The sequence below is a fragment of the Salvelinus fontinalis genome, chromosome 6, assembly GCF_029448725.1.
Source record: "Salvelinus fontinalis isolate EN_2023a chromosome 6, ASM2944872v1, whole genome shotgun sequence".
Taxonomy (NCBI): domain Eukaryota; kingdom Metazoa; phylum Chordata; class Actinopteri; order Salmoniformes; family Salmonidae; genus Salvelinus; species Salvelinus fontinalis.
This window is the reverse complement of record NC_074670.1, coordinates 55,175,178-55,196,700: the sequence shown is the minus strand read 5'-3', so window position 1 is coordinate 55,196,700 and position 21,523 is coordinate 55,175,178. Positions and strand designations below refer to the sequence as shown.

General features: G+C 43.6%; 1 protein-coding gene across 2 annotated transcripts in view; it reads right to left on the bottom strand.

Annotated features, from left to right (window-relative positions):
• The window catches only part of LOC129858164 (ras-related protein Rab-28-like), a gene marked incomplete at its 5' end in the record, with an annotated part of 43,283 nt that extends 21,914 nt beyond the window's left edge, over window positions 1-21,369 (bottom strand). For both annotated transcript variants that reach the window (XM_055927176.1, XM_055927177.1), the window contains 3 exon segments: window positions 15,762-15,891; window positions 17,583-17,671; window positions 21,273-21,369. In XM_055927176.1, coding sequence (XP_055783151.1) covers window positions 15,762-15,891; window positions 17,583-17,671; window positions 21,273-21,369 — 316 coding nt within the window.
• Between the last annotated feature and the right edge of the window lie 154 nt (window positions 21,370-21,523).

Below are 21,523 nucleotides of genomic sequence, written 5' to 3'. Positions count from 1 at the left end.
ATGGGCGAGCTGTAATACTCCGCACTATGAGCCATAATAATCATACAGGCCACTAGGAGCCTTCATAATAACACACAACCCATTCCCATAAGCCAGTGTTTCCCAGTACACCCAACAGCAGACATTTTTGTTGTAGCTCCGGACAAAAAAAACCTGATTCAACTTGCCATAAGCCAAGTCATAATCATAGATTTACCCATGAGGCATCATTCATTATAGCTGTCATAACCTCCAAGTTAAGCCAGAGCAGGTGTATTTTGTGGCTTTTGGCGAATGCTTTCTAATGATCTGAAGTCGCTCTGTTGCTACTTACTGCCTGTAAACACAGTCTAGTTCAAAAAGTGAATGATGGCAGGCCGCCTGTGACAAATTGATTATTTGCATAATGGCCTACTAGAGCTCTGATTGGCTATGGCGCACCGGTCTGTGTAGAGTCCGGTCCTGGACAAGACAGATGTTTTTATTAGGTTTTATTTACTGCAGTGTCTATTAATTGTCCAAATGCATGGCCACTTTCCCACTCTATATTGCAATAGAATTTTCAGTACTGCCATAGTATAACATGCTGACCACAGCAATCGCATCGAATTGCAAAATAAAATGTACCCATACATGTTATTCAATCCTTGCACCCACACTGCTCGTGAGCGTCTTCGTGGCCAGGCGCTAAAATAGAAATTGCTTATATTTGTGATGCTCAACGCTCTGCAAGTCCAGGCTCTCCCATCTCCTCATTGTTTTTTTAGGAGCATATACCCACGTGCCATCACCTCATTGGTTTTTAGGAGCATATACCCACGTGGGTGATTGAAAGACTAACTGAGGTCCGCACTCCAGTCGGTTGTAGTGATGCACAGAAAAGTTGGCTGCCAACCACCATATAAAGTCCAAAGAAGAAAAAGAAGTGTGAAGGGAGGAGAGATGATGAGAAATGAATTCAGTTGACCGTTTTATCTGTAGATTAATTGTCAGAGTAGTGGGCCTTGTGCATTTCAGGCAAAATAACAACCCAATGTTTATACACCAGGACTAATTTGCTAGCAACAGCAAGCTAGCTAGCTTAATTGCCATAAATGTTTAATGCTTTTTGACCTGTCCCCAAATGAATATAGTTGGTTCAGAGTTTGTTTTGATATTTCAACCTGCATGTCCTGATCGCTTCTGGTGTGGGTGAACAAAATCAACGCGCACGTCCGGTTTGGACAGCATGTTATCATTCCCAAACATTCTATGAAACATGAAAGTATGAACACATGAAAATGACCATGTCTACTAAGTGCTCATGTAAAAAAAGGCATCATATTCTTCCTGGGGGTGTATATGAACAGAGTTTAATAAGATTTCATGTTACTAAAGTGCTCAGTTCCACTTTAAAGATTGAAATGCAACACTGCAAAATAAGAAAGAAGGAGGTGCTTCCCATCCCACTCTCAAATAACAGTCAAAAGCATAATATTAAGCTAAGGGCTTTATTAAAGTTATGCTAGCGAATCCAAAGCAGCATCGGCAAGTATCCTATGCTGTGTAAGCTTAGTCCAGGCATTCCTCCATATCAATGTTCTGGAGAAACCAAAGAAATAAAGCGCAGTTTGACCGTGATGATGGTTCCAGGCTGCCGTAGGGTCAGGTGGCTAAGCTGTGCTGCGTTGTGCAACTTAAATGGCCCGTGACTTACCACACAAGAAGGCATCCGAAGACTGATCATCTACTGCACGTGCAACAATATTTGCTTTATGGATGGCTAAAATGAATGAGGACTTTTCATTTTACTTCAGGCTCGGGACGGAGTAGGAGAGATGCGTGTACAGGTATGTTTTCAAGTGGCCGCCATATTTCCATTGGGTGCCTGGCTGGCTTATCTGCAACAAAGTGCTAAACCTTCCCATTCATCCTCAGCCTCCCACTGCGTCATAGTAACCTGAATCTCTAATTATCACAGAAAATTATTTTGAGCCAAGAGGGCCTGCTGCTTTAGCTAATGCGGTTGTACTTCGGATTCGATACAATCAACATCGAATCTGGCCAGTTTCCATTTAATAAAATGAAGAAAAATAAAATTGAAAAAAAAACAGGAAACGCTGGACTTGGTGTATACTGTAAACATTCCTAACCTTTACCCAAGCATGCACCATCCCTTACTGGGATCTATAGACTGTATATATAATGTTTTACAGTGTCGAACCTGCGGTCACCCTCCCTGCAGCGCTACACAGACACTGCTGACGTGTACATCTCCTATATCTGGGGGAGGGGGGGGGGGGGGGGGGGGGGCGCGAAGGACTGGGCTTTTGTCCCACCACATGTCTATTGTGGCTAAACCGTCCCCTCGGGGGCAATTAGGGCCTTTTAGTTTGTTGTAAGAGGACCTAAGTACGAGCGGGCCAAGCCAGGAAAAACATTTCTGAGCTAAACCAAAAACAGAAGCGCATTGAGCTCCTCCGGGCTCCTGGACTTCTGAGCATCTCTATTAAGAAATGTGCAGGCCTACACAGAACAGACAGGAACTGTGGCAGCTTTACTGGGGCAGGGGGTTGAGGGGAGTGGAGAGGAGGAGGGGGAGGCCTCCACCCTGGGCCTTGCCAAGAGGGCAAACAACTCCGTCCGGACAATGTTGGTGGAGGAGAGACATTTTATAACGACAACCGAGTTTAGAGATGTTATACAGATGTAGGATCTTAATTTGAGCCAGTTTGCTACAGCAGGAAAATAATCCTACAGCAATAGGAAATGTGAATTATTATGTGGATTTATTTTTTTGTAGGGTTTTATACATTTTTCGCAAGGGAATATAACTAAAATCTCAAAGTGGAAATTACAACCATCTGAAGCTTTTATTAACCTCATATACACTACAAGTTTTACATTTCTTGCATTGCAGGAAGTTATCCTGCAACAGGGTGATCAAATGAAGATCCTACATCTGTACGAGAACTGAGTTATGAGAAATAGGCATTTGAGTTTTCACATGGCCGAATAGGCGGCAGTGAAGAAGAGTGGGTATGGGTAACGGTATGTGGAAAGGTTTGCCGTACCATGTAGAAGGTAAACACGCATGTTGTTTGACACACATAGCCAATGAAGACATTACTGTAAAAGGCAGGGAAAGAGAACATGTTAGTTCAAATTTCCCGAAAGATAGTGTGTAAGTACAGGGCTGAGCGTGTGACTGAAAGAAAGATAGTGCAACATGTGTGAGAGCAAGAGAGAGAAAGAGAGAGGGAAAAAAAGAGAGGAACAGTCTCTCGGTGCAGGAGTCTTATCTCCCAGCCAGAGGAGGGATCATGTCCCATGGAGAGCCAGCGTGGATCTGGAACATGTCCCATGGCGAAAAAGCATGGATCTGGAACATTTCCCATGACGAGCCAGCGTGGATCTGGAACATTTCCCATGGCGAGCCAGCGTGGATGAGGCAAAAAAAAAAAGTGTCAGAACCGTGCTAAAAGGCATGAGTGATGAGGAGGGGTTAAGAGAACTGAACCCATTTAAGTCACCCAAATAAGGGCTGTGGGAGCCCATGATGGATGCCCTCAAAGCTCCTAAGGGATAGTGATATCGAAAGGGAAGGGGAATGGGTGGGTGGGGAGGGGCAGGGGTCCAGTGGTCCCCTCTTAATAAAAACAAATTGGCTTGATAAACTGCAGAATGAAAAGAGGGTGCACAGTTCCAATGTCAGCATAAACATGCCACTTGTTAAATACATTCAATAAATTATTCAGGTAATGACCAAAACACAGTATTTCAAGGTTTTAAAAAGGGAGAGTTCAGTGATTTAGCATTTTTAAATAATTTGTTTCCTTACCTTGAAAGCAGTCTTTGGGCAAGGAGTGACCGCAATCCACACTTGGTTTTGTTCAACTGGCCAATGCAAACAATTAGCAACAATAGCATGTCGGGATCAATTCCTCATGTAAATCAATCTGCCACGTTTAGCATGTATCAAATGTCATACCATAATCACCTCTTAAATGGATTCGGTTACTCAATTAATTGGCTTAAATTATTTGTAGATTATTTATTTTGGACATTACTTTTAAAACATGCTAAACGGGGACATGGATTTTGATTAAAAAAATGCTAATGATGCAAATTGTTTGCAGTAGCTAGTTTAATTAACGAAACCAATGAGTGTATTGTAGTGACTCCTTGTTCATAGACTGCACTGTAAGGAAATAAATATATAAAATCAACTATCCCTTTAAGATGATCATGAAACATCACGTAAAATATCAAATGAAAAAAAGGTTGTACTTGATCAACTATTTACGATACATTGACTTAGCACATCATTCATTGCATGGATAAACTATAGAGTAGGGTATGAAATTTGAAACAGTGGCTGTGTAAAATAAATACAAATACTGAGCTATATTGTATGCTCAAAAAAAAGGGAAATTATTTTATACTAATACAATTGCTCAGAGAAAAATATTTTGTTTAGCAAGTAATACAAAAAAATTATCCAGAAATTATGGGTCAAAATTATTGACATCCCAAGATTCTTATAAATAAAATAGTCTACAGTTTAGCATTTGGTCCCATATTCCAAAGCACGCAATGACTACATCAAACTTGTTGGATGCATTTGCTGTTTGTTTTGGTTGCGTTTCAGATTATGTTGTGACCAAAACAAATTAAATGGTAAATTACGTATTCTGTCATTTTGGAGTCACTTTTATTATAAATAAGAATATAATATGATTCTGAACAGTCCTACATTAATGTGGATGCTACCATGATTACAGATAATCCTGAATGAATCGGGAATAATAATGAGTGGAATGTTACAGAGGGTCAAAGTTCATACCCCCAGAACACGCTAACCTCTCACCATTACCAATAACAGGAGAGGTTAGCATGTCTTTGGGGGGTGGGGTGGGGGGTCTTTGACGCTCTGTAACTTTCTCACTCATTATTCACAATTAATTCAGGATTATCCGTGACATTAATGTAGAAGTGCATAGAAACATATTCTATTCTTATTTACAATAAAAGTGACTCCAAAATGACACAATACATTAATGGTAAACAATTTCTATTGGGCACCAAATAATCTGAAACACAACCAAAACAAACAGCAAATGCATCCAACAAGTTTGTAAAGTAACAAGCTTGATGTAATCATTACGTGCTAGGAATATGGGGCCAAATACTAAACTTTTGACTACTTTATTTATAATAATTTTTAGGGGTGTCAATTTGGATCTACCTTTGAGTAGAAAAAAAACTATTAGTTGTGAAACAAAATATTTCCCTAAGCAAATGTATTATAAGAAAATTATATAATTTCCCCATTTTTGGGAGAATACAATATAGCTCAGTATTTGTATTATTTTATTTTATACAGTCATTATTGCACATTTTTAATCAAGGGGGTCTTCAGACCCCACTATACAATATATAGACCCCACTATACAATTTCAGACCCCACTATACATCCTTATTCACTATATCCAACATAATAACAGATGAATAAATCTGCAAGTTCAAAGCCCTTTAGAAAGCTGCAGCTACAATAGAAAGACCAATTATTCTAACAATTAATGGTGCCATCGTTCACCTATAGGTGAAGACATCATACATCATGAATTCACACAGTGGGCAGTGCGACACCTTTACCTACACGAACCACAGGTCTCAAACTAGCCCAAATACCACCTTTAAGACTATCAATCAGTAATTCAGATGTTGTATGACAGTAAAACAAAAAATTTATATATTTTGAAACATACATTGAATAATAAAGGAAAACAATATCTGAATAAGTGAGGAAGACTGCATGCATATGAAGTCTACATTTTCCTGAGAGGATACTGTGTACCATACGGTGTTACACTGGGCTGTGCTGTAATAAACAGTTATAGTATGTTTAGACAGACCAAGAGCTGAGCATTCTTCCATTACCCATGTGTGCCTAGAAAAACCCACCCTCTGCAAGTGTTTGAGTGTCTCTATGTTTCTCTGTGTGTGTGTCCGTCCGTGTGTGCATAGTTTTTGTGTTTCTGTGTGCGCAGTTGTGTGCGTGCGTTTCTGTGTGCGTGCGTGCATGCGTTTGTATACACGTGTGTCCTCAATAAAACATTTAATTTGCTTCCTCCCTGAATTGTTACAAGTGGTGCCATTATTTAACACAAGGGTCTGGACAGCATGTGGAGGGCAAGGAGGTGCACAACGCCGGCTTAACACGGCACCTTAACCCTACACGGCCGTGTTAAACAGAGAATGGGGAGGCTGTTCCCCACCAGCCAAATGGCAGTGGAGGGCGGTCAGGCAGGTCAGGGTAAGGAGAGGAGGGAACAACAGCATCCCAAATAAGATATCCGTTTAAGCCCAATTACGCTAAGTATACTGAGGTTTGGCAAAGATAAAGGGGGGGGGGGGGTTCTTATTTGCGTCTGTCTCAAAAACATTGCACAGGTACGAATAAATGGTGGGGTCAGACTGTCCTCTTTGAAGCCTTACCCTCTCTGACTGTTTGTACACGATACTGTAGACATCCAAAAGCAAGTCGATAACACACTAGTACTGCATATATGATAAGTGAGAGTGAATGAAGGGAAACAACAGTAAAACATGTCAGTGGTTAAGAGAGAGAAGGCATCTCCCAGAGGACATGCCCTATCATAAATCTGTATAGTGCAAATCATGCTCTTATAAGCTCCTGGTTAGGTCCTTCTATTTCAGTTGACATGGTCTGAGGCCTGGTGGCTACTTCACTCATTTAGATTTCATGGGAACTTACAAAACAAAATCTCAACATTCCCCCCAAGAGTGATGAATATTTTTTGTTCTATTCATTATAACTGGGTGACGGCCGGGCACTTGGTAAAAATAAAAAGAGCTATGATACATAAGTGTTAGAGGGGCTCCTCGGCAAAAGAGCGAAAGACGACGGAGCAGGGGAGGGGGAAAAAAGAAAGCAAAACAGAAATGTCTGTGTGGGCAATTCCCACAAGATAGCTAGACTAACTCTCTCTTCATGCCCTCTGAAGAAACGGAGTCCGTGAGAGGGTTCAGGGATTCATAAAGTCTCACTAGGTAATTGATTGCTCCGGGTAGGGCAATCTGTGTGGGATTTTGTTTTTCTTCTTTGCGGACTGTAGGAGCCAAAAAAACACACATGGGCGATTCTTAGCAATATGGCCATTAAGAGCAGACTGACTGAGCGGGCAAAGGGGGGACCCTGACAGAGGGCTATACACTTCTTAAATACATATTACAGTATACACACTGACACACACTATAACAAACGCACTTACACACACGTATACACAGACACACTCACCGACAGTATACAAAATGTAGCCTAAATACGGAGGCGCCTGCCGTTAGGCCCGGGCATTAAGAGATGCTCCCTAATGCGAAGACAAGAGAATCCCTGCGCTAGACAGGCGTATTAAGCCCTGACCTAAAGGCCCCGTTGAGTAACATTAGAGAGGCTTCCTGTGTAGATACCACTCTGTGGGCCATTCATCACTGGGGCGGAGGAGGAGTGGGGCGGAGGGGTTCGAGGCTGGACAGTCGACAGCCATCATTACACACGGGGCTGTGACTGGGTGCTTTACAATAACACGGCGGCAGCAATGTCTCCCCATCTGTCAGAGGGGATGTTTAAAAAAACACAGTCATCATTATTAGTCTTTATTTTGGAGAGATGCGGGTGGGGAGAGGGGGGTTCGGAAAAGGTTGTCTGGTTATCATCTAAGATCCTCTCCTCATCCAAAGTGGTGTCCAGGCGGGAGTTAGAGTAGAGGGAGGGTGCCCTGTAGCCACCACATTAGGGTCTTAAATCACTGAGGGTCACTCCCCAGAGCACGCAAACATCACCGTTCCCATCGCCCCAGGAGACCCTGCTCCTCACTATCAATTAGCTAATCGAAACACATCAATTAGCTTGAGCCGTTACACACAAAGGCCTATCTGGTATTATCGACTGCAACACACTCCTACACACATGCACACACAAACAGGATCAGAGGACTGGAGACAGAAGGGGAAGTGAATAATCAACAGCCCCAATAGAAAAATCAGTCTCAAGTTTATAGCTAAATAGAGCTGGATACAGTAATATGTTCGCTGCCGTACCGCTAAATAGAGCTGGATACAGTAATACGGTCACCACCGTACCACTAAATAGAGCTGGATACAGTAATACGGTCACCACCGTACCACTAAATAGAGCTGGACACAGTGATACGTTCACCACCGTACCGCTAAATAGAGCTGGACACAGTGATACGTTCACCACCGTACCACTAAATAGAGCTGGATACAGTAATACGTTCACCACCGTACCGCTAAATAGAGCTGGATACAGTAATACGTTCACCACCGTACCGCTAAATAGAGCTGGATACAGTAATACGTTCACCACCGTACCGCTAAATAGAGCTGGATACAGTAATACGTTCACCACCGTACCGCTAAATAGAGCTGGATACAGTAATACGTTCACCACCGTACCGCTAAATAGAGCTGGATACAGTAATACGTTCGCTGCCGTACCGCTAAATAGAGCTGGATACAGTAATACGTTCGCCGTACCGCTAAATAGAGCTGGATACAGTAATACGTTCACCGCCGTACCACTAAATAGAGCTGGATACAGTAATACGTTCGCCGTACCGCTAAATAGAGCTGGATACAGTAATACGTTCACCGCCGTACCACTAAATAGAGCTGGATACAGTAATACGTTCGCCGTACCGCTAAATAGAGCTGGATACAGTAATACGTTCACCGCCGTACCACTAAATAGAGCTGGATACAGTGATACGTTCGCCGCCGTACCACTAAATAGAGCTGGATACAGTGATACGTTCGCCGCCGTACCACTAAATAGAGCTGGATACAGTAATACGTTCGCCGCCGTACCACTAAATAGAGCTGGATACAGTAATACGTTCGCCGTACCGCTAAATAGAGCTGGATACAGTAATACGTTCACCGCCGTACCACTAAATAGAGCTGGATACAGTAATACGTTCGCCGCCGTACCACTAAATAGAGCTGGATACAGTAATACGTTCACCGCCGTACCACTAAATAGAGCTGGATACAGTGATACGTTCGCCGCCGTACCACTAAATAGAGCTGGATACAGTAATACGTTCACCGCCGTACCACTAAATAGAGCTGGATACAGTAATACGTTCGCCGCCGTACCACTAAATAGAGCTGGATACAGTAATACGTTCACCGCCGTACCACTAAATAGAGCTGGATACAGTAATACGTTCGCTGCCGTACCACTAAATAGAGCTGGATACAGTAATACGTTCGCTGCCGTACCACTAAATAGAGCTGGATACAGTAATACGTTCGCTGCCGTACCACTAAATAGAGCTGGATACAGTAATACGTTCGCTGCCGTACCACTAAATAGAGCTGGATACAGTAATACGTTCACCGCCGTACCACTAAATAGAGCTGGATACAGTAATACGTTCACCGCCGTACCACTAAATAGAGCTGGATACAGTAATACGTTCACCGCCGTACCACTAAATAGAGCTGGATACAGTAATACGTTCGCTGCCGTACCACTAAATAGAGCTGGATACAGTAATACGTTCGCCACCGTACCACTAAATAGAGCTGGATACAGTAATACGTTCGCCGTACCACTAAATAGAGCTGGATACAGTAATACGTTCGCCGCCGTACCACTAAATAGAGCTGGATACAGTAATACGGTCGCCACCGTACCACTAAATAGAGCTGGATACAGTAATACGTTCGCCGTACCACTAAATAGAGCTGGATACAGTAATACGTTCACCGCCGTACCACTAAATAGAGCTGGATACAGTGATACGTTCGCCACCGTACCGCTAAATAGAGCTGGATACAGTAATACGTTCGCCACCGTACCGCTAAATAGAGCTGGATACAGTAATACGGTCGCCGCCGTACCACAAAATAGAGCTGGATACAGTAATACGTTCGCCGTACCACTAAATAGAGCTGGATACAGTGATACGTTCGCCGTACCACTAAATAGAGCTGGATACAGTAATACGTTCGCCGTACCGCTAAATAGAGCTGGATACAGTAATACGTTCGCCGCCGTACCACTAAATAGAGCTGGATACAGTAATACGTTCGCCGCCGTACCACTAAATAGAGCTGGATACAGTGATACGTTCGCCGTACCACTAAATAGAGCTGGATACAGTAATACGTTCGCCGTACCGCTAAATAGAGCTGGATACAGTGATACGTTCGCCGCCGTACCACTAAATAGAGCTGGATACAGTAATACTTTCACCGCCGTACCACTAAATAGAGCTGGATACAGTGATACGTTCGCCACCGTACCGCTAAATAGAGCTGGATACAGTAATACGTTCACCGCCGTACCGCTAAATAGAGCTGGATACAGTAATACGTTCGCCGCCGTACCGCTAAATAGAGCTGGATACAGTAATACGTTCGCAGCCGTACCACAAAATAGAGCTGGATACAGTGATACGTTCGCCACCGTACCGCTAAATAGAGCTGGATACAGTAATACGTTCACCGCCGTACCGCTAAATAGAGCTGGATACAGTAATACGTTCACCGCCGTACCACTAAATAGAGCTGGATACAGTGATACGTTCGCCGCCGTACCACTAAATAGAGCTGGATACAGTGATACGTTCGCCACCGTACCGCTAAATAGAGCTGGATACAGTAATACGTTCGCCGTACCACTAAATAGAGCTGGATACAGTAATACGTTCACCGCCGTACCGCTAAATAGAGCTGGATACAGTAATACGTTCGCCGTACCACTAAATAGAGCTGGATACAGTAATACGGTCGCCACCGTACCACTAAATAGAGCTGGATACAGTGATACGTTCGCCGCCGTACCACTAAATAAAGCTGGATACAGTAATACGTTCACCGCCGTACCACTAAATAGAGCTGGATACAGTGATACGTTCGCCGTACCACTAAATAGAGCTGGATACAGTAATACGTTCGCCGTACCACTAAATAGAGCTGGATACAGTAATACGTTCGCCGTACCACTAAATAGAGCTGGATACAGTAATACGTTCACCGCCGTACCACTAAATAGAGCTGGATACAGTAATACGTTCGCCACCGTACCACTAAATAGAGCTGGATACAGTAATACGTTCGCCGTACCACTAAATAGAGCTGGATACAGTGATACGTTCGCCGTACCACTAAATAGAGCTGGATACAGTAATACGGTCGCCGCCGTACCACTAAATAGAGCTGGATACAGTAATACGTTCGCCGCCGTACCGCTAAATAGAGCTGGATACAGTAATACGTTCGCCACCGTACCACTAAATAGAGCTGGATACAGTGATACGTTCGCTGCCGTACCACTAAATAGAGCTGGATACAGTGATACGTTCACCGCCGTACCGCTAAATAGAGCTGGATACAGTAATACGTTCGCCACCGTACCACTAAATAGAGCTGGATACAGTAATATGTTCGCAGCCGTACCACAAAATAGAGCTGGGTTCAGGAATATGGTAGCTGCCATACCGTAAAATAAATCAAAATCAAATGTGCCGAATACAGTGAAAGGCTTACTTACGAGCCCCTAACCAACAACGCAGTTTAAAAAAATATGGATAAGAATAAGAAATAAAAAGTAACAAGTAACTAACGACCAGCAGTAAAATAAAAAATAGCGAGACTATATACAGGGGGGTACTGGTACAGAGTCAATGTGCGTGGGCACCGGTTAGTCGAGGTAATATGTACATGTAGGTAGAGTTATTAAAGTGACTATGCATAGCAGCAGTGTAAGAGGGGGGGAATGCAAATAGCCTGGGTTGCCATTTGATTAGGTGTTTAGGAGTCTTATAGCTTAGACTTTGCGGTCCGGTACCGCTTGCCGTGCGGTAGCAGAGAACAGTATATGACTAGGGTGGCTGGAGTCTTTGATACTTTTTAGGGCCTCCCTCTGTCACCGACTGGTTTAGAGGTCCTGGATGGCAGGAAGCTTGGCCCCAGTGATGTACTGGGCCGTTCGCACTACCCTCTGTAGTGCCTTGCGTTTGGAGGCCAAGCAGTTGCCATACCAAGCAGTAATGCAACCAGTCAGAATGCTCTCGATGGTGCAACTGTAGAACCTTTTGAGTATATGAGGACACATGCCAAATCTTCTGTCTCATGAGGGGGAATAGGTTTTGTTGTGCCCTCTTCACAGCTGTCTTGGTGTGCTTGGACCATGTTAATTTGTTGGTGATGTGGACACCAAGGAACTTGAAGCTCTCAACCTGCTCCAATGCAGCCCCGTCGATGAGAATGGGGGCGTGCTCGGTCCTCCTTTTCCTGTAGTCCACAATCATCTCCTTTGTCTTGATCACGTTGAGGGAGAGGTTGTTGTCCTCCTCTGTGTTGAGGATCAGCGTTGCGGATGGATTTGTTGTTACCTACCCTTACCACCTGGGGGCGGCCCGTCAGGAAGTCCAGGATACAGTTGCAGGGGGAGGTGTTTAGTCCCAGGGTCTTTAGGTTATTGATGAGATTTGAGGGCACCATGGTGTTGAACGCTGAGCTGGAGTCAATGAATAGCATTCTCACATAGGTGTTCCTTTTCTCCAGGTGGGAAAAGGCAGTCTGGAGTGCAATAGAGATTGCATCATCTGTGGATCTGTTGGGGTGGTATGCAAATTGGAGTGGGTCTAGGGTTTCTGGGATAATGGTGTTGATGTGAGCCATGCCCAGACTTTCAAAGCACTTCATGGCTACAGACGTGAGTCCTACGGGTTGGTAGTCATTTAGGCAGGTTGCCTTCATGTTCTTGAGCACAGGCACTATGGTGGTCTGCTTAAAACATGTTGGTATTACAGACTCGGACAGGGAGAGGTTGAACATTTCTGTGAAGACACTTGCCAGTTGGTCAGCGCATGCTCGCAGTACATGTCCTGGTAATCCGTCTGGCCCTGCGGCCTTGTGAATGTTGACCTGTTTAAAGGTCTTACTCACATCGGCTGCGGAGAGTGTGATCACACAGTCTTCCGGAACAGCAGGTGCTCTCATGCATGTTTCAGCGTTATTGGCCTCGAAGCGAGCATAGAAGTAGTTTAGCTCGTGTGGCTGGGCAGCTCTCGGCTGTGCTTCCCTTTGTAGTCTGTAATGGTTTGCAAGCCCTGCCACATCCGACGAGCATCAGAGCCGGTGTAGTACGATTCAATCTTAGTCCTGTATTGATGCTTTGCCTGTTTGATGGTTCGTCGGAGGGCATAGCGGGATTTCTTATAAACTTCCGGATTAGAGTCCCGCTCCTTTAAAGCGGCAGGTCTAGCCTTTAGGTCAGTTTGGATGTTGCCTGTAATCCATGGCTTCTGGTTGGTGTATGTACGTTCAGTCACTGTGGGGACGACGTCATCGATGCACTTATTGACGAAGCCAGTGACTGATGTGGTGTACTCCTCAATGCCATTGAGGGAATCCCGAAACATATTCCAGTTTGTGCCAGCAAAACAGTCCTGTAGCTTAGCATGTGCTTCATCTGACCACTTTTTTATTGATCTAGTCACTGGTGCTTCCTGCTTTAATTTTTGCTTGTAAGCAGGAATCAGGAGGATAGAATTATGGTCATACTTGCCAAATGGAAGGCAAGGGAGAGCTTAGTATGTGTCTCTGTGTGTGGAGTAAAGGTACTCCAGAGTTTTTTCCCTCTTGTTGCACATTTAACATGCTGACAGAAATTTGGTAAAATTGATTTAAGTTTCCCTGCGTTAAATTCCCCGGCTACTAGGAGCGCCGCCTCTGGGTGACCGTTTTCTTGTTTGCTTGTGGCGGAATACAGCTCATTCAGTGCGGTCTCAGTGCCAGCCTCAGACTGTGGTTTTATGTAAACAGCTACAAAAAATACAGATAAAACTCTCTCAGTAGATCGAGTATCTCATGATAAGCTGTAGACCACACTACCTCAGGCGAGCAATAGCTCAAGACTTCCTTAATGTATTGTGCACCAGCTGTTATTTACAAAAATATATAGTCCGCCGCCCCTAGTCTTACCAGACGCCGCTGTTTTATCCTGCAGGTGCAGCGTATAACCAGCCAGCTGTATGTTGATAATGTCATCGTTCAGCCATGACTCCGTGAAGCATAAGATATTACAGTTTTGAATGTCCCGTTGGTAGCTTAATCTTCCGCGACCGTCATCTATTTTATTGTCCAAAGACTGTATATTTGCTAGAAGAATGGAAGGAAGTGGGTGTTTTTACGATCACCTACGAATTCTCAGAAGGCAGCCCGCCCTCCGGCCCCTTTTCCTTCGCCTCTTCGCGCAAATCACGGGGATCTGGGCCTGTTCCCGAGAAAGCAGTATATCGTACTGGGTACAGTAATATGGTCGCTGCTGTACTGCAGAATAGAGCTGGGTACAGTAATATGGTCGCTGCTGTACTGCAGAATAGAGCTGGGTACAGTAATATGGTCGCTGCTGTACTGCAGAATAGAGCTGGGTACAGTAATATGGTCGCTGCTGTACTGCAGAATAGAGCTGGGTACAGTAATATGGTCGCTGCTGTACTGCAGAATAGAGCTGGGTACAGTAATATGGTCGCTGCTGTACTGCAGAATAGAGCTGGGTACAGTAATATGGTCGCTGCTGTACTGCAGAATAGAGCTGGGTACAGTAATATGGTCGCTGCTGTACTGCAGAATAGAGCTGGGTACAGTAATATGGTCGCTGCTGTACTGCAGAATAGAGCTGGGTACAGTAATATGGTCGCTGCTGTACTGCAGAATAGAGCTGGGTACAGTAATATGGTCGCTGCTGTACTGCAGAATAGAGCTGGGTACAGTAATATGGTCGCTGCTGTACTGCAGAATAGAGCTGGGTACAGTAATATGGTCGCTGCTGTACTGCAGAATAGAGCTGGGTACAGTAATATGGTCGCTGCTGTACTGCAGAATAGAGCTGGGTACAGTAATATGGTCGCTGCTGTACTGCAGAATAGAGCTGGGTACAGTAATATGGTCGCTGCTGTACTGCAGAATAGAGCTGGGTACAGTAATATGGTCGCTGCTGTACTGCAGAATAGAGCTGGGTACAGTAATATGGTCGCTGCTGTACTGCAGAATAGAGCTGGGTACAGTAATATGGTCTTCTCAGAAGGCAGCCCGCCCTCCGGCCCCTTTTCCTTCGCCTCTTCGCGCAAATCACGGGGATCTGGGCCTGTTCCCGAGAAAGCAGTATATCGTACTGGGTACAGTAATATGGTTGCTGTTGTACTGCAGAATAGAGCTGGGTACAGTAATATGGTTGCGGATGTACTGCTAAATCATGCAGTGTCAAGAAAAGTGAAAAATACATTTAAAAAATTGTCCGGCAGAGAAAAATTTTGATTTTTCTTTACTGCACTGAAAATGACATTGTCTTCACATCTCTCTGTGTTCATACATTATGGTTGACTCATCTGCTTAGCCTTCAGTCCCTTTTATGATGTGTAAGAGTGTGGCCTATGAGCAGAAGAAAAGAAAGGGGGAAAGTGGATACCTAGTCAGTTGCACAACTGAATGCATTCAACCGAAATGTGTCTTCCGCATTTAACCCAACCCCCCTGAATCAGATCAGTGTGGGTGGGGGCTGCCTTAATCAAAGTCCACGTCATCACCCGAGGAGCAGTTGTTGTTGGGGGTTAACTGATTTTTCCACCTTGCCGGCTCTGGGATTCGAACCAGCGACCTTCAGTTACTGGCCCAAGGCTCATAACCACTAGGCTACCTGCGAGTGCATGTGTGCGTGCATGTGCGTCAGCAATACTTACTTTTGTTTCCCACCAGGGAGACCACAGGCTGGACGTCAGACTCTTCATTGGCCTTCTTGACCATGCCGTACCAGTCCTCCAGATTCTTAAAGCTCTGGTAGTTTGTAATGTCGTACACTAGAAGAACACCCTAAAAAACAATACCATGGAAAATCTGAAATTATTTAAATCACAACATCCCAAAACAAATTCAATTTGACATAAGATGAGAACAAACATGAGAGAGGTTGAGTGTGAACAGCAGGTGGCACTAGTGCCTGAGAAAAGACAGTCCTCTTACCCCTATCCATCTCAAAACACACACTCCCCAAGGAGTTCGCACCTCCTCAGCTCTCTCTAAGTTAGTCATGGTATTAAAGATCTAGATCGCTGTTACAGATGCAGAGAGACATGCTAAGAACATACAGCCGAACCACTACGCCTACGCTCTAATTTGTCTGTTTGTGAACATCGGGGCGAGGGGAACCGCAGAGTTTTGTCCACCCAGTCAAACAAGCATATGAAGGTAAGATGGGGGTTAGGTTAGGTTCCCTGGCCACAAAATTGGCTGTGTTGTCTGTGCTTACAAATAAAAGAGGGTAATATACGTGTGGTTATGAAGGAGGTCTCATCCCTCTCTTCATCGAAATACTTTGTAAGTATTGTCAGCGTAGGTACAAAAACGGAAGTAGTCCTATAGCAAAGCACAAAAAGGTGCCCATCGGAGTAACCAGACCGTTAAAGCTGGCGTCTGTACTAGTTGATATGTAAACATAAGATGAAACACTTCAGTGTACATGTTAAAAACAAAAGCCTCAAGTGCCAACATTGTGTCAGTTTATCTCTTTACCATTCCAAAAGACTATAGAATATGAAAAGGAGACAAAATAAATAGACTACCTTGCCTTTGATTGCATCATCATGAAACAGAATTGCAGCTCCTTTTTCTTCAGGAAGCGTCTGGTCCGGGACACGCAATGTCACAACACAAGGCCGGTGACGACAGTTTGTGTCAGTTACAATTACAGCGTGTCGCTACCAATGACTATGATTGATTGTCGCCCGTGGCTCGTCGAACAATGGTCGTGAAAGCCCCATAAAGCTCTGGTGAGAAACCCGCAGAGCAAAGTATTCCAATGTGGCATTGATGGACGACACTTTGTTGTTGTGTGTGAGTGAGCGGGCGGTGTGGCTGAGGAGGTATTACAGTACAGACATGACCGACCTACACACACACACACACACACACACACCAACAGCCTCAAGTGTTGTCTCGGTCTCTACATCCCATACAGGCCCCATGCTCTTCAGATAAACCAGATCTATAGCTATATCTATACCTCTTCAAACAAGTGCAGCTTTGAGAGCGTAGAATATGGCTTTGGGTGACAGATAATTGTAGCCTATATAGCAACAACCACTTAGGGATGTTGCTTAGCGGAATGAGGCAAATGCACAAACATAACACTCCCACCCACGTGTTATTGCAGTGTCAACACAAACCTCGCTCTATTCACAATCATTTGTAAATATGCTTATTTTGTTAATAAATAATGAAGTTAGAGCAGGGGAAGGGAGAAAGAGAGAAAGGTGTTTCTTACTCCCCCTCATACTGTACATAGTCTAGTCCATATGACCAGCTAAGTAGTAAAACTTGGCTGCAGTCTGTGCAGGGTCCTGTTGCACTAATATTATCATAAAGGCTTATTAACTACCCAAGCCTAATAGGGAAACACTATTACATTGTAAATTTGTTAAATACAGTTAAAAAGTTCAGAGCTCTAACGTGAACAACGACGGACCACCTCAGCGTTTATTGTGTGCGTGTGTATGTTACAGTACCTGAGCACCATAGACATATTTATCCAGCATTTTCCCTCCAATCGTTTGACCTCCAATATCCCACACTTGCAGGGTAACATTCAAGTTGCCTGAGGGAAGAGGAAATGGAGAAACTTAAAATCATTAGAAACTATTAAATGACTTCAATGTTTCCAACAAAAGCTGCTGCAATGCAGCCCACATATTACAAAACTATCAACGTTTGGCTTGACGCGTTAGCTTCTTTTTCATATCATCAACTTCTGACTAAAAAGTGAACGTAAGTCGATCAACTGGAAAAGAACGTGACAAGAGAAGACAAATTCAATTGTACTGTAATTTGTGAGCTTTCCATCTCGGTTGTTTTGGTTCCCTTTATAGGCGTTTGTTTTAACAAAGCTCATAATCTTTGGGAAATCACGAGTCAGTCGTAACCGGAGCCTATATTTTGGGAGAGGGATTTCTATAATAAAACGTTGACTTTGTTCATGTACATATTGGAAACAATAAATCATAGATTAATCTTTAATTTTTAACCGCTCGCCTCTGGCAGGTCATACATGCTCCACATCCAAGAATATCCAGAGGAGAGATTCAGGGGGATGAATAGGTATGCTTACCCTGTAATTTAAACATTCTCAATACCCCTGGCCGGAAAAAAATGAGCACTTATTAGCCTGGGAATAGCTGTTTGCATTGTGTCGTTCTCTGCCAAGTCGAGGAGAGTAAGGAGAAATATGTGGTGTTAAGAAAAATACAGATAATTAAACACAAAATAATAAGCAAAAGAAGACTACTGTCCCAATTTATATAGAAGGGAGGTGGGGAGAGGGAGAGAGGGGGACCGGGTACAAAACCAAATCTAAATAAATATTTTCCTCCTCTGGAAAATGAAAAGGGTGGTTGAGAAAAGAAAAGAAGAGAAGACCAGACAGTGAGGAGTTTGTCGGTGTGATGAGGGCCCTTCATTGGCCTAGAGCGCTTATGGCGAGACGAGCGTACAGTGTGGACACGGCTGGACGAGCTGACCCCCACCACACAAGTCCCTGTTTCTCCGAGGAAGGAAGCGCGAGTGTTCACAGTGACTACATCTAGACTATACAGTGTCAATGTAAAGCTACATTGAAGAGTGCAATGAATAATTGCCCTTGGTGTTACAGCATGCGAGCTATCCCCACCCATCCCCTGCAGTCGGACACAAACTTTATTTCTGTTTAAAAGACTCAACAGACCCAAAGTTTCCCTGCTTACGTGGTGAGTTAGTGGCTGATTTTGTGTTTTTAGTAGTCTTCATTAGCTATTAGCACTGTTCAGTGGAACCCAATAAAAACACTATCAAAACATCACCATTTTGATAAGTATTAATTCACAGACCAAACATGAGACATCTGGAAGAGGTATTGTTAAAAGCACACAAAGAGAAGTTTGTGTGCCAATCGGCCTCACCTCACCTCTCCACGCGTTGGAAAATGTACATTAAGTTTGACAAGCTGGGCCTTCACGGTGAGAGGGGCCAGCGCCGGCTATACTCTCCCCCCCATCTTGGAGATCCCCATAGAGCCCCACAACACATCCAGTCGAAAGGCGGGCGTAGGTCCTAACGAAGCTCAGGACCACCCAAATGGCAAACACAGCCATCCTCTTCATCAGGTCAAGAGAACCCAATCTCCCAGAAAATGTGCCATTTTACAACTCGTGTTGAACCAACGTCTACTATTATACACACACACGTCTTGCCGTGCTGCAGATAAGTAATGGTTCTCAACTATTTTTACCAGAATCACAACAACTAAGATTGGAATTATTTGTGCGATGTCTCATTGAAGCCTTGCCTTTCCCTATTTCACTAAGGAATGCCTAATTATCTCTACTAAAACGTTCATGTTTTCTTTCTCCTACTATTACCAACTGAAACTGAATATAGGACTAAATGTAATAGTTTCAAGTTATCATATATTTATTTTAGTACTTAATCCACCCTTGCTTAAATGTTATTTTATTAGTCATAAAAGAATGGAGCTACTTTGCAGACTTTTGCAGCTTTATGCCTTGGCACCATTTTAAATATGCAATTTAAAATCCTGAAAATCCACATGCCATATGGTAGGAAGTGAAAATGGGGGGCTTTAGTCTAAATATAACATTAGTCAATAAACATTTATTTTACACATCTAAGAGGATACAGAGCGAGGCTTTATTTCCGTGGGTTTGAAAATAAACAAATAAGAACATGAATGTTTTATGTGGTTCAGAACAAAGATCAGTTGAACCCCGGGATATGAATATAAAATGCTAAATGTATTTACTCTGTACTGTGCCCACAGAATTATGTGTAAGGCTCGCCTCTCTGGACATAAGCTGTCCATTGGCTTCATGGAGGGAAAAAATCCTGGTGTTTGCCCTAGAGAGAACAGCTTTCAGAATGAATAAGGATGAGAAGTGGCAGACTCTCCACAATGTGGTGCTACCAAGAAAGACACATTGAAAGTCCTGAGATAACCTGAGGAACAAAATTGTTCGGTTTTACCATGAAACACTGGGGGAAAAAAATACGCAACAACACATTTTGTATCAATTTGAAAATAAATTCAGAAATTCTAATGCTTTGTGTAATAACAATAAAAAGTTAAATTGTGCACAAACTCAAATTCACATACAGCTTTTATAAAAAGAAATGTAATACATTCCAAGTAGGCTACTTTAATAACGTCGGAATAGTTTTAGATATGTACGTTTCATAACTTCATTCAAGAGATTTAAAGTCAGACACTGCAGCATCTTACATCAAGGTGCCTCTAACGCAGGGTTTCCCAAACTTGCACCCCTTGGGGTCCTGAGGACCGAGTTTGGGAAACCCTGCATTAGAGGCACCTTGATGTAAGATGCTGCAGTGTCTGACTTTAAATCTCTTGAATGCTGCTTATGAAACGTGCATATCTAAAACTATTCCGGTTTTGTCCTAGCACTAAACAGCTGATGCAAATAATCAACCATTCATCAAGCTTTGATCATTTTAATCCACTGTGTAGTGCTAAGACCAAAAACAAAACAATCCCCTGGGGGGGGGCATGTGAGTGCGTGTGTGCCTGCGTGAGTGTGTGTCTGTATCTGTGGTGTGGTAAAGAGCAGGCCGGCACGCCCAAAGGATGAAGGTGTTTTACCTGGCAGAGTTATTCTTTTAGGAAACAACCAAATGATGAAGGTGTCTTACCTGGCAGAGTTATTCTTTTAGGAAAGAACCAGAGGATGAAGGTGTCTTACCTGGTAGAGTTATTGTCTTCAGAAAGAACCAGAGGATGAAGGTGTCTTACCTGGTAGAGTTATTGTCTTCAGAAAGAACCAGAGGATGAAGGTGTCTTACCTGGTAGAGTTATTGTCTTCAGAAAGAACCAGAGGATGAAGGTGTCTTACCTGGTAGAGTTATTGTCTTCAGAAAGAACCAGAGGATGAAGGTGTCTTACCTGGTAGAGTTATTGTCTTCAGAAAGAACCAGAGGATGAAGGTGTCTTACCTGGTAGAGTTATTGTCTTCAGAAAGAACCAGAGGATGAAGGTGTCTTACCTGGTAGAGTTATTGTCTTCAGAAAGAACCAGAGGATGACGGTGTCTTACCTGGTAGAGTTATTGTCTTCAGAAAGAACCAGAGGATGAAGGTGTCTTACCTGGTAGAGTTATTGTCTTCAGAAAGAACCAGAGGATGAAGGTGTCTTACCTGGTAGAGTTATTCTCTTCAGAAAGAAATCCAGGCCAATGGTCTGTTTGTACTGTTTCCCAAAGGCCTCTTGCGCAAACCTGGTGGCGAGTGACGTCTGAAACAGAGAGAGATCATGTTAAGACCCTTTTCCTGCCATTAAAACGACTAAATAAGTTGAATTCAAGCCTTATGAACAAGTCTGAGTGTTGGAGTGGTGTTCTGTATAACAACTAGGCCTATTCATAAATCCAAATGAACTGGGCCCATGA